The 14,463-nt window shown below is 36.2% G+C and overlaps 1 protein-coding gene across 6 annotated transcripts in view; it reads left to right on the forward strand.

The window, feature by feature from the left end:
* The window catches only part of LOC138692895 (neuronal acetylcholine receptor subunit alpha-7-like), a 589,629-nt gene extending 575,521 nt beyond the window's left edge, over positions 1–14,108 (forward strand). For all 6 annotated transcript variants that reach the window (XM_069816214.1, XM_069816215.1, XM_069816218.1 and 3 more), the window contains exons 9-10: positions 4,548–4,657; positions 12,788–14,108. In XM_069816214.1, coding sequence (XP_069672315.1) covers positions 4,548–4,657; positions 12,788–13,279 — 602 coding nt within the window. In that variant the 3' untranslated portion in view covers positions 13,280–14,108. The remainder of the gene's footprint in view (positions 1–4,547; positions 4,658–12,787) is intronic.
* Positions 14,109–14,463: the final 355 nt, after the last annotated feature.

Here is a 14,463-nt window from a genome sequence, read left to right on the forward strand (position 1 = left end):
CGAAGGATAAATCTCCAATTTTTATATTTCCATTTCGTACAATATTCTGGTCACGAGATATAATCATATACTTTGTGTTTTCGGGATTTACTTCCAAATCTATCGCTTTACTTGCTTCAAGTAAAATTTCTGTGTTTTCTCTAATCGTTTGTGAATTTTCTCTAACATATTCACGTCATTCGCATAAACAAGAAGCTGATGTAACCCGTTCAATTCCAAACCCTGTCTGTTATCCTGAACGTTCCTAATGGCATATTCTAGAGCAAAGTTAAAAAGTAAAGGTGATAGTGCATCTCCCTGCTTTACCCCGCAGTGAATTGGAAAAGCAACAGACAAAAGCTGGCCTATACGCACTCTGCTGTAAATTTCACTGAAATACATGTTAATTAATCGGACTAGTTTCTTGGGAATACCAATTCATTGCCTAATCTGAATAACATTGGTACAAATTTGGTCCCTTATGTCTGGTTAGTTCAAACGACTGTACCAGTTTAAGACTCTATGACTGGCTGATCCGAAAAACTGGGCAAGCTTGGTTCCTTATGGCTGGTTATTCCAAACAACTGAGCCAATTTTTTTCCATTATGTCTAGTCAGTTCAAACAACTGGGCCAGATCGGTCCCTTATGTCTGATTAGTCCAAACAACTGGGACACTTTGGTCCCTTACATTTTGTTAGTCCAAATAACTGGGCCAGTTTGGTCCCTTATGTCTGGTTAGTCTAAACAACTGAGCTAATTTGGTCTCTTGTGACAGATTAGCCCAATCGACTGTACAAGTTCGGTCTCATAATTCAGTAGTCCAAGTAACTGGACCAGTTGTGACCGTTATGTATGACTAGCCTAAATAACTGCACCAGTTTGGTCCCTTGTGTATGACTAACCACAGAGATGAATATGTTGATTCGTTATATATGACTGATAGTTGATTCACATAAATCTGATACAACACATAAGTAGTTCCGAATGTCGCTTACAGCAAATCTCAACTAGCAGACAACAGACAAGATTCTTATTCAGGTCCTAATAAAGGTATAATCTTTGATATGTTGTGTTTTCAACTTTGTGTTGAAATATAATTTCAGTTTTACAACTTGTTACTCTCTTTAAATACATGCTTCACTCTCCTAACTTCACCTACAATAGAGCCAACTGATTATAACTATCTTTTAGAATAACCATACACTTGAATTTGAAATTTACAATTAATTTTAAATTGAAATACTTTTAACATCCAATATTACATCACAACATACTAACAATGTTTGAAAAGTGAAATCTAGTTATAAAAATACGTTATCTCAGTCCGAAACAGAATTCCTGTCTGTCTTATTTCTTTACTGCCTCCAATTTTCAAGTTTGATGTATTGAGTCCATAGAAATGAACAGATGAAGCTAGCACGAAGGATTGAAAACTTGAGCGGTGTGGAACTTGATCATTAACGGCTTATGTGCGTGCTCTGGAAATGAGATAGTTCGTTGCTCATTGAATTTATTTCGCAATTTCAATTTTTCATAAGTCACAAGTGTTAAAAGAAAATTGGATCGTGTACACGAGGCTTGACAAAGTAGCAACATTACAGCACTCTTGCTTGGACTGCAGGTTAATGATCTAACAGTTACTAGATCTGACGTCACTGGAACAAATGAGCAAAATTTAATGTCTTGTTTAAATTCGTCACGTTTATTTGTGAAAGCATATGATTGACGATTTTTACAGCCCTCCATGTGTTCTTAGAGTATTTGCAAATTATTATTTTTGTTACTTTCCTTCAAATATAAAAAGCCTGTGATGGGATTCGCATTGATTTATCTGATAAGCTCAATGGGATTGGCAAATGCAGCATAATTTCTTTATAATTTGTTTCTTTTTATTATGGATCTTCTTTCCCAGCGTGCGCTTTCTGTTTTAATTCCTGCTCCTGCCCGAATTGCATGATGTGTTCCAAGGTACAACACCCACCACGCAGCTTCATCTAAACCGAGCCAGATCGCATCATTGATTTGCATTTTCTTTCCTTACAGCCCTCACCTCAAACCATGTAAACACTAACCTGAATAATTATAGTAACTGAATGATTGATTGATTGCCAACACCAATAATAATCCAAAACAAATAATTGGCTTCGATGAAAGAAAAACAGTAGTCCGTAAGTTAACAAGGCGGGTTTGCATTGGAAACTTAACGTGATATTAACTTCCAAGTATTGAGTAGTGTTGATTCTTTCCAATGTGACTGCATTTTACAGTAGATCATGCAACCAAAACGTGAAGAAGACTATCAGCTCTATTATTTTACGACATCGACATATGACATTGCTTCTTGTACCGCCTTCATTAACTATGCTTGTATGTCATTGTGAAAATTTACCCTTTACACAAGATTTCAAGACCGTGTTTCAATTTGAGAATATTCAACTAAGTCAGTTGTAACCTTCAAGTTGATCTAGTCGTCAGAATGAATTATCGAAGTGAAAGCAATATGGATTACTGTTATGTTACAATTCACCTACAAACTAAATTCCTTGCGTTACTTCTGCACAAAAGAGCATGACAGAATAACGTAAGGTTAAAACACACGAATAACGGGTGCGTTTCTTTGGAGGTATGAAGATGGATATTGAAATGAAATGCCAGATACCGAATGCAAATTCTAACAATGGAAATGAGACCTAACTCTCCTCTGAAGGACATAATTTTCAAGATTTTTAATTTCTTTGAATCACGTTTTCTCATTTACATCGGCGATCTACGCTTTTCTACCTCCATTTTAACGCACCCTAAATTTGAAATAAACTCAGCTTAATTTTCCAATGTAAACTTTCCATAAAACCTTATCTTATATCTTCATTTGTGTTCTTTTCCCGTTTCACGTTTCTCTGTGGTTTATACTCATATATATTTTAAGGATGCTTTTGAGATGGCAATTTGACTACCACTCAAAGTGTTCTTTCTTTTTTTCTATATGAATCTTGAATGTCCTTTTTCCAGGACGGATTCCCACGGGGGAAGGCGTGCTCGACTAACCGTCTGCCTTCAGGTTGCTTTCTGTATACCCTCATCGGTCTATACTTCCACGCCACCTATGCTGTTTCTAATCTATTAACACTATAATTAGTTTCAGATTAGGGAACCTCTAAAATCTGACCGTGAGTTTTCGATTACCACCCTCCACCTCCAAGTATCAACTGGCTCTGTCCCGTTTTAATGAAAAGCAGGCGTCTTTCCGTACGTTTTGTGTTCTATTTTTCATTATTACTGATGTGTTTTTGTTTCTTCTTGTCACTGTTCATTCGTTTCCTCCTCGATAACTATCAGCTCTAAAGAACTCTCTTATCCTACTTTAATACGAAATTAATCCTTTAAAACAAATGGTTTCTTAAGCACCTTACATCTAAACATACTAAATAATACTTTTAAACGAGAAAGAACAAAACGTTTTGTTCCTAAAATGTATTTTGTCGTGCATTTAGTGCGAAGTTCTTGCAAGGAGAGGCACCCCACCTAACGGCAGGCATAATAAACAACCATCTTACTAAATCCCGGCATGACTTTGGAGATTGGTAAGAACTTGAAGGTAAACTAAAACCAGACTTTAAAATACAACTAATCAAACAATGCGAAAAGTTATTTTATAATATATTTTACAAAATATTTAAAATAACACAAATACTTCTCCTTGCAGATTTTTTTTTCATATCCCCCCAATTGGAATGAGTATTGCATCTACTGTATGCATATTTTGTTAGAGTCACATTTATGTTCGGCTTCTCTGACATATGCAGCCAGCTGTAGTCTAGTTCAACATTACAACAGTCTCTTGTAATGCCTGATTATTTCTGCTTTCGTCAACAATTGTTCTGTTAGTTTATTAAATGATCGAATTACAACACAGCATGGTTTTACTGACTTATTAGTAAACTACTGTCAACTGACATAAAGAGAAAGTTTTAAAAACTTGTTAACATTCAAAGTAAACGTCTTGAATATAAAATTTGGTTCCATATTCTGTGAACTAATAAAAAATTAAGGGCAACATGAAACTCAGTTGAAACACAATAACTTTATAGCAAATGTAAATTATATTTTTATAACACACCAAAGACAATTAAAAGAAATACATACTTGCTCCCATATAATGGACTACCCCACTTAAACTATTATTGAAAATGAATACTTTCACCTGGACTTATACCGAAAAATCAAAACTAAATACCTTGAGGAGGCCACGACTTGTAGTCCTAGATATTTGTGACAGTTTACTTTTGATGTTTGCCTGAGTAATTTTGATACATATTCTTAATGTGATCGAAAACTCTTTGTACATTATACGAAATGAAATAAACTCTTACATTTAAAGTTGATTGAAAAATTTCAATACATTTGAATATATTAGCTTTGTGTATATAGATTCAGAATAGTAACATGTGGGCATGAGTGATATCAATTAGATTCAAATTAAATGCTTTCAAAGTACAAACAGAGTTTCATTGGATGTTTGTTTTGTCACTTGGTGTTGCGTAACGCTGCACTTGCTGATGAATTCCAGGGACATACTTCAACTGTATCATGTTCATGGTGGCCTCGTCCGTCGTGCTCACTGTGGTGGTTCTCAACTACCACCATCGGACCGCAGACATTCATGAGATGCCGCAATGGGTAAGTTCTCCAGGGACCCGGACAGCTCAAACCAATTAGCACATAATTAATACCATATGAACCACATGATAATCCACTACATACCCCAATGTTCATCACACCTGTATCATAACTGTTAACACAATCCCATCACCATCATCATCATCATCATCATCATCATCATCATCATCATCATCATCATCTATATCTTTTGATGTATTTGTAGTATTATTTTAAGTTCTTGTCCATTTTGATATTGATGATATAGATTGGTCCACAATAAACCGGGAATGGAAACGACAACGAGAACGGAAATATTGTTAAAATAAATGTATTTAAATGTTAGCAAATGCCGGACTGGAAATTTACATACCATGATACATCACCGCTTTAATCACCATTATCCTAATAATTAAAAAACTGAAATCAGTTAAAATGAATACAACCCTTAGAGAATACAAACAGAATCACAATAGTAGTCCACGGCTTACTGATATATCTAAAGATCTTATTATATGCGACATGTCTTTGATGTTGACGTGTGTAGAAATAAATCTTAAACAATAATAATAATAATGCCATTATTATTAAAGATAAATAACATCTTCATTTACGAACGTAAACATAATTATCATCACCATCATAATACGTATATGTTGTCTCTAGGACAACATCTATTATGTTGAATTTCGGGTAGCTATTCATGCTTTTTAAGATTCACATTTGAGGAGAAAAATTCGTTAAGGCGCACAGTGGTCTAAAATCCATATTTAGGAGGACAAATGGAGAAAAATGGCATGTAAAAAAATGAAATTAAACCCTTAAATTATTTTTCCTATATAACTCAGTAACACTGAATTGATAATCTTAATCAGCGGAGGTGGCTGCATAGCGAGATAAGAAGCCGGTAACATGCCACATTTCGCCACCCAGCATTCTTACTCAGCAAGCGCCGCGAGTCTGCCGTTTTCCTTGTGCTGTAACTCTGTTGTAAGTGGTCGATTCCATTCATATTTGGTACCAAATGTCAAGTAGTTCTTCAGGTATGTAACACTGTTTGTTTGTGTTACATTTAATGTTATTATAGCATGTCAAATTAGCATGAATGGACACGGGACAAAATATAAATATAACCATTGAGTGCAGACTTTGCTAAGGTAGAGAAAAAAAAACCCCTTTGGTTCGTCCAAAAATTATTTTTTTTCACTTCCTCCACTATTTATCTCTATTTTAAATCTAGTCTTAAGCTGCGCAGATTTGCGGAAGTAATAATTTATGAGCACTATTTTTTCGAGGTGCAGTAGTGCAATTTTTCTCGGTTGCAGTTATTTCAATATCTGTGAACCGAATCTGCTTCCGCAGTATAATTCAGGGAATTCAAGATGACAGCTTGTTAATTATGTACCAAATAAGCTTTTCTAGTGTCCAAAAGGTGCAATAGTACCTAAAATGTTACATTTCCCCCCATAAGATTTTGTCTAAATGCATCCCCCTGTAAGGGGCACTTCTGCTCATACCAAGGTAAACAGAGTTTGTACACAAAACAAATGTACTAAGTGTAACTATTGTATAAAATTTCATAAAAATCTGTTAGATAGGACAAAAGTTACTAAGTTTGTCTAATTGCGCCCCCCTATAAAGGATAGTTACACTTAGACCAACGTAATGAGAGCTTGTACACAAAACATACATGCTACCTGTAACTACTTTGTAAAATTTCATAAAAATCTGTTAAATAGGAGAAAAGTTACTAATTTTGCCTAATTGCGCCCCCTATAAGGGGTAGTTCCCTTATACGAACGTAATCAGAGCTTGTATACAAAACATATATGCTACTGTAACTGCTCTGTAAAATTTCATAAAAATCTGTTAAATAGGGGAAAAGTTACTAATTTTGTCTAATTGCGCCCCACTATAAGGGGTGGTTCCCCTTATATCAACGTAACGAGAGCTTGTATACAAAACATATATGCTACCTGTAACTACTGTGTAAAATTTCATAAAAATCTGTTAAATAGGAGAAAAGTTACTAATTTTGTCTAATTGCGCCCCACTATAAGGGGTGGTTCCCCTTATATCAACGTAACGAGAGCTTGTATACAAAACATATATGCTACCTGTAACTGCTGTGTAAAATTTCATAAAAATCTGTTAAATAGGAGAAAAGTTACTAATTTTGCCTAATTGCGCCCCCTATAAGGGGTAGTTCCCCTTATACGAACGTAATCAGAGCTTGTATACAAAACATATATGCTACTGTAACTGCTCTGTAAAATTTCATAAAAATCTGTTAAATAGGAGAAAAGTTACTAATTTTGTTTAATTGCGCCCCACTATAAGGGGTGGTTCCCCTTATATGAACGTAACGAGAGCTTGTATACAAAACATATATGCTACCTGTAACTGCTCTGTAAAATTTCATAAAAATCTGTTAAATAGGAGAAAAGTTACTAATTTTGTCTAATTCCGCCTCCTATAAGGGGTAGTTCCCCTTATACGAACGTAATCAGAGCTTGTATACAAAACATATATTCTACTTGTAACTGCTTTGTAAAATTTCATAAAATCTGTCAGATAGGAGAAAAGTTTCTAATTTTGTCTAAATGCGCCCTCCTATAAGGGGCAGTTCCCCTTATATCAACGTAACGAGAGCTTGCATACAAAACGTATATGCTACCAGTAACTACTGTGTAAAATTTCATAAAAATCTGTTAAATAGGAGAAAAGTTACTAATTTTGTCTAATTGCGCCCCACTATAAGGGGTGGTTCCCCTTATATCAACGTAACGAGAGCTTGTATACAAAACATATATGCTACCTGTAACTGCTCTGTAAAATTTCATAAAAATCTGTTAAATAGGAGAAAAGTTACTAATTTTGTCTAATTCCGCCTCCTATAAGGGGTAGTTCCCCTTATACGAACGTAATCAGAGCTTGTATACAAAACATATATGCTACTTGTAACTGCTTTGTAAAATTTCATAAAATCTGTCAGATAGGAGAAAAGTTTCTAATTTTGTCTAAATGCGCCCTCCTATAAGGGGCAGTTCCCCTTATATCAACGTAACGAGAGCTTGCATACAAAACGTATATGCTACCAGTAACTACTGTGTAAAATTTCATAAAAATCTGTTAGGTAGCTGAAAAGTTATTAATATGTCCCGCTAAATTTGCATTCTAGACCACTGTGCGGCGCCGGGAATCGGACGCGGGTCCTTGGTTCTACGTACCAAGCGCTCTGACCACTGAGCTACGCCGAATCCAATCCACAGCACCGGACCGAACCCTCCTCCTTCAATGTTTTCCCTTTGTGGCCTGACTTCAAGTTAGGCGTATATGTTGACGTATATGTCCAATGTCAACTGCCATAAATCTATAACATTCTCATAGCTGCAGTGCATATATTTATACAGATTACTGTGCATATAACTGCGGAATCCCGGCCAAACAAGTCACTCAGCTGAGTGCGCTCCTAATATAATGGCAGTTGACATTGGACATATACGTCAACATATAGGGGAGAGTCGGGTAGTATCGGACATCGGGTAATATCGGACAGTGAGTTTCTTTCATCTACCACATGATGATAGTACCTGATTGACATGGTTACGTTTCAGTGATGTCGCATAGAGAAACGTAACCATGTCATTCAGGTACTACCATATGGTGGTACATGAAGGAAACGCATTGTCCGATACTACCCGATGTCCGATACTACCCGACTCTCCCCTATATGTTGACGTATATGTCCAATGTCAACTGCCATTATATTAGGAGCGCACTCAGCTGAGTGACTTGTTTGGCCGGGATTCCGCAGTTATATGCACAGTAATCTGTATAAATATATGCACTGCAGCTATGAGAATGTTATAGATTTATGGCAGTTGACATTGGACATATACGTCAACATATACGCCTAACTTGAAGTCAGGCCTCAAAGGGAAAAAATTGAAAGAGGAGGGTTCGGTCCGGTGCTGTGAATTGGATTCGGCGTAGCTCAGTGGTCAGAGCGCTTGGTATGTAGAACCAAGGACCCGTGTTCGTCCCCGGCGCCGGAACGAATTTTTCTCCTCCAATATTAATTGTCAATATCACAGATATTATTCCGTAAGACAAATTAATAAATCTGTAATATGCTTTTTAAGTCTACAGTATTAAAATTTGAAACGAATACTTTTAATTCAATATAAAGTTCATATTAAAATGTGAAAATTAATTTGATAAACAGCTATGTTTCGACGTTTTGTTTGTTTGTTTTTTAACCTACAGTTGCAGTTCAGAGCTATTATTACAGATCCAGAAACAGGATTTAGGCCACCTGAATTGTGTTTCTGGGTCTGTACATAGAAGTGATTAATTCTATAGGATGTCTCTAAATTACACAGACAAACGTCGGGATCGGATATGAGTAGATAACCCTTTTTAAAACACGTTTTGTTAAGAAATAAATGGACTGTAATGTATTGGGTTCATTCATAGTTTTCTGCCCAATGGCAGGTCTTTCACTCCAAACCCAGCATTGTCCAATCTTCCTTATTTCCCGCCTCCCTCTTAGTCTCCGCATATGATTCACGTATCTTAATGTTGTGTATCATCTCATATCTTCTTTTTACCCGAACTTTTCTCCCGTTCACCATTCCTTCCAGTGTATTCTTCAGTAGGTAAGCAGTTTATTCTTAGTCAGTGACCCAGTAAATTTCTTTTTCTGTTCCCGATCAATTTAATGTATTGGGTTCAGACTGATAATTTAATACTACAATGAGTATTGTAGGTACTTTTCTTTTTGCTTGTTCGTTTTTTGGGGATTAAATGAATACCGTAACATAATTATTTGTTTATCAAATCCAATTTTCATAATATAATCTAAAACGAACATAATTATCAACTGTTTTTTTATTTATTTATTCCGGAGGAAGCAAGGCTATGAGATCTGTTGGTTGGCATAAGGTACATAATAATGATAGCGAAAAATAATGCAACACAAGTTAATTGGGATAAATTTTGATAACAACTAAGTTTTTTATTTATTTTTTATTTTCTTTTTAATTTCTGATTATGTTCCAACGAGTATAACTCATATGTAGGGGCTATACAGGAACACATACATATGTTATACAATGTAATTTAAAAAGTCACGAAATTACAGTCTGTGGAAAACACACAATATCTCAAGAATCAAAGAAAGAAACCAAATAAAAACAAACAGAAAGGTAACAAAGTTTTGGGCAGAAAGAAGAAAAAGTTTGAAACCATGAAGTAAATAAATCAACTGAGAATTAAAATAAATAATCTTCCCAAATCAATTTTTTAAACAATTCTTAAAACACCAAGAATTTGGTAAAACACTGTAATCTAAAAGAAGTTGGTTAAAAGTTATTACTAAAACATTTTTAGTTTCTTTAGTTCCATAAGTTACTGAGCCATGCTCAGAAAAAAAAATGTTTTATTTTTGTCTCGTTAAGTAAGTACGTATATCTTTATTAAACTAAAATCTAATATTACTATGTATTAAACTGTTAATTAAAGAGAAAATTAGAAACAACATAATAAAATCTAAAATGGGAGTAAAAATGCAATACTGCAATATAAGCAATTGCAATGGTAGTCTACAGTCATGTAAAAAGGATGGATGAAGAACGATTACAAAAAAGTATTGGAATGGTTGCCGCCCAAAAGGTTGAAGAGAGGGAGGTCTAATACTACATTGATTCATGGAATTAAAGCAACAAAGAAGGAAAGAAGTTTGAAGGAAGGATAGTGGGTTAACAGAGAAGACTGGAGAGAATGTTTAAAATTAATTTTCAAAAACTAGAATATTGGGCATTGGAAAATGTGTACACATTGTTAAACCAGTTTTAGATAGATTAAGCTGTTAATAACTTTGTACAGTAGTGGCAAAAAAACCGGACCGACCCTTGTAGCTGATTTCAGAGCCTTGTTCACTCCAGAGCACGATAGACTGGTAACTAAGACTTTCGTGGTTCGAATCCTGTTTGGGAAGGAAACTTTTTTTCATTCCTTATTCAAGTTTATTCCCAATACTTTTCGATTGCTGGTAAAATTCATGTTCTGGGAAAAATAAGTTAATTAAATAGTAAAATATCGCTGCAATCGAAAAGAATTGGGAATAAATTTGAATAAGGAACAAAAAGAAGTTTCCTTCCCAGGCAGGATTCTAACCACGAAAGTCTTAGTTACCAGTCTATCGTGCTCCGGAGTGAACAAGGCTCTGTCATCAGCTACAAAGGTCGGTCCGGTTTTTTTGCTACTACTGTACATGAAAATAGCAGCACCTAATTTGATAATTAATTCAAGTGGTTGAACGAAATAAAATTAATGTATTATCGATTTATTAATTTGTCCTACAGAATAATATCTGTGATATTGACAATTAATATTTAAGGAGAAAAATTCGCTCCGGCGCCGGGGATCAAACCCGGGTCCTTGGTTCTACGTACCAAGCGCTCTAACCACTGAGCTACGCCGAATTCTATCCACAGCACCGGACCGAACCCCTCTCCTTCGTTGTTTCCCTTTTGGCCTGACTCCAAGTTAGGCATACATGTTGACGCAGATGTCCAATGTCAACTGCGCTAATCCCTTATTCGTCTGTCGTAAAAAATCTTGGCTTCTTTTTTGATAATAATCTAAGTTGGAATTTTCAAGTTAAAGAAACGATAAAAAAAAATCTGTTCCTCCATTCACTGTTTGAGTCGCTTGAGAAACTTCTTGCCCCAGCAACTAAAACTTACGTTAGTACAAACCCTAGTAATGCCGCACTTCGATTATTGTGACGTTTTAAGTGACCTAAGTTCTGAACTGTCAGTCAAGTTACAGCGAGCTCAGAATATGTGCGTCAGATACGTGTGCAACATCCAACGATATGATCACATATCACAGTCCTTCGCAAGTCTCTCGTGGCTCCGACTTAAAGAACGTAGAACTTTACACACTTTGTCTTTACTCTTTCGAATTCTGCACACTTCAACACCAAATTACCTTTCTTCTCGTTTCTCTTATCTATACTCTAACCACGACGTAAATACCAGATCACTTATCTGTGGCACGCTAAGTATACCACTTCATAGAACATCTTGTTATTCATCATCTTTTACAATATCCACCTCGCGTCAATGGAATTCCTTGTCACAAAGTATTAGGGGCTGCAAGACAACAAACACCTTTAAGAACAGCTTTAAAGATAACCTTATTAGCATTTCACTCCAATCATATTGATTTAAAATATCACTGACTACATTGTTACTTTTTTCTTTAGACATCATCCTGATTGTGCTGTATTTTATTGTCTCATAATAATCTCTTTCTATTATCTAATATTATTTGAAATATATTAACATTCTATGTATTTTAGTTTAATTCTGCTGCACAGTTTATTTCAGTATTTAATTAATAGTTCATAGTATTTTGTTGTTTAATTTGTAAATAACTCTTGTATACATGTAACTCTCATCTAAATCAAATTGTTGAATTCTTTGTAAGTTCATGCATATGTATATACACTTTTTGCTGGTTGAGTGGAAGAGAAGGCCTTACGGCCTTAACTCTGCCAGCTAAAATAAATCATTATTATTATTATTATTATTATTATTATTATTATTATTATTATTATATTAGGAGCGCACTCAGCTGAGTCAATATCACAGATATTATTCTGTAGGACAAATTAATAAATTGATAATATTCTCATAGCTGCAGTGCATATATTTTTACTGATTACTGTGCACGTAACTGCGGAATCCCGGCCAAACAAGTCACTCAGCTGAGTGCGCTCCTAATATTACGGCAGTTGACATTGGACATATGCGTCAATATGTATGCCTAACTTGGAGTCAAGCCAAAACGAAAACAACGAAGGAGAGGGGTTCGGTCCGGTGCTGTGGATAGAATTCGGCGTAGCTCAGTGGTTAGAGCGCTTGGTACGTAGAACCAAGGACCCGGGTTCGATCCCCGGCGCTGGAGGGAATTTTTCTCCTTAAATATTAAATATTAAACATTGATATAGTTCAACTAGAATCAAATGAAAATCTAATAGACTGTTTTAAAGCTCTATTTTGAATAATTTGTAAAGTTCCACACGGCACTACAAACTACGAGTTTTCACAGGGATAAGACACAGGATCTCTGTTTCAGATCAAGAGCGTATTCTTGCAGTGGCTGCCCTGGATTCTCGGAATGAGTCGTCCGGGGAAGAAGATCACGAGGAAAACCATCCTCATGAGCAATAGAATGAAGGAGCTGGAGCTGAAAGAGCGTTCCTCCAAGTCCCTGCTAGCGAATGTGCTGGACATTGACGACGACTTTCGTCATTGCTCCGGAACCAACAGCACGTCGGCGACGTCCGCCGGGTTCCTGCGAAGCGGAGGACGAGGCACCGCGGCAACGCTCGACGACACCGGGAGCACGCCTTGCTCCGTGGCTCAGAGGGAGCTCCAGGCCATCCTGAGGGAACTGCAGTTCATCACGGGCAGGATGAGGAAGGCGGACGATGAGGCGGAGCTCATAAGCGACTGGAAGTTCGCCGCGATGGTGGTCGATAGGTTCTGCCTCATAATCTTCACCATGTTCACCATAATCGCTACTGTAGCAGTACTTCTGTCGGCGCCCCATATCATCGTTCAGTAGCCCCTCGTCATCATGTTCGCCGCCATTCCATCCAGTTTTCTCCCCAGGCACCGTGCGTTTCCAATATGTCGCAGATATTTTTTGTGCGTAAATGTAGAGTCGATATTAGGGTTAAAGGCGAAGAGGAACCAAAGCGCACAAAGCCGAAAAATGCCGCGGTCTCAACCCGGCAGATTTCTTCTCTGTCTACTACGATTGACTACGGTAGAAGCGTCAATATACTATCAAAAATTGCTTTATAATTGAAACCATATGCTTAAAATTATAACGGATCAATTGCGGGGAACAGTTCTAAGAAGTCTCTTCTAATGGAGTGAGCCCATACAGATTTTAACACAATCACTACGATAAAATGAGAATCGAAAGATTTTATCATTATAGTGATTCATATCAAACGATATTTTATAATACTTCATACTAATGAACGAGTAAATCTGATAGAAAAGCAATGAACTAACTTCTTTACACTTGGGGCCAAAAATAATTGTGAGGGTAAAATCGTATGTTCGGCCAGGTAACTGTGAAGTCGGGATAACATTAACTAGATAACGTTCAAGTGTAGAGTTAGACTGTTGATATTATACCACTCGCGTGTGTCTCCCGAAACGCGATCAATACACAAACATTTCTGTGATATCTACGATTTGTTTTTTTCTTTCTTTTAACCCTTGAATACCAAAACACAGGCAAACTAAATCAAAGGAAGATAATTAACACGTATTTTCATTCAGTTAGCCAGAATTACTGGATTGTGAAACCGTGTACAAAAGGAATTGAAGAAATAACTCCATTTCTGTACTTTTGTATAAATGAAAATACTACAAAACTATCTTAACGTCGTCTTTTATTCAAACAACAGGAAACAGTGCTATATTCGGACGCATCGCTGATGCAATAAACGTGTTGTGTCACTAGCCGGTTCGCAACGAAAAATTAATACTAGTTTTGCCTAGTATACATCACACTAATCGGATTGACTTAGCGTGTTACTCAAACTGCAAACAGATCTAAAAACAGATCTGTTGTTAGAGTACGAATTCCAAGTCCATTTTACAAACTTGCGTCAAGGAATAATATGAAAGATAACGTACGGTGTTGCTTAATAATTTATAGCGAGCATCACAAATCGCGATAACTACGTCAATATAAACACTCTGAGTTTCTTTGGAGGTGCAGGGTTTAGG

The sequence above is a fragment of the Periplaneta americana genome, chromosome 17 (assembly GCF_040183065.1).
Source record: "Periplaneta americana isolate PAMFEO1 chromosome 17, P.americana_PAMFEO1_priV1, whole genome shotgun sequence".
Classification (NCBI taxonomy): Eukaryota; Metazoa; Arthropoda; class Insecta; order Blattodea; family Blattidae; genus Periplaneta; species Periplaneta americana.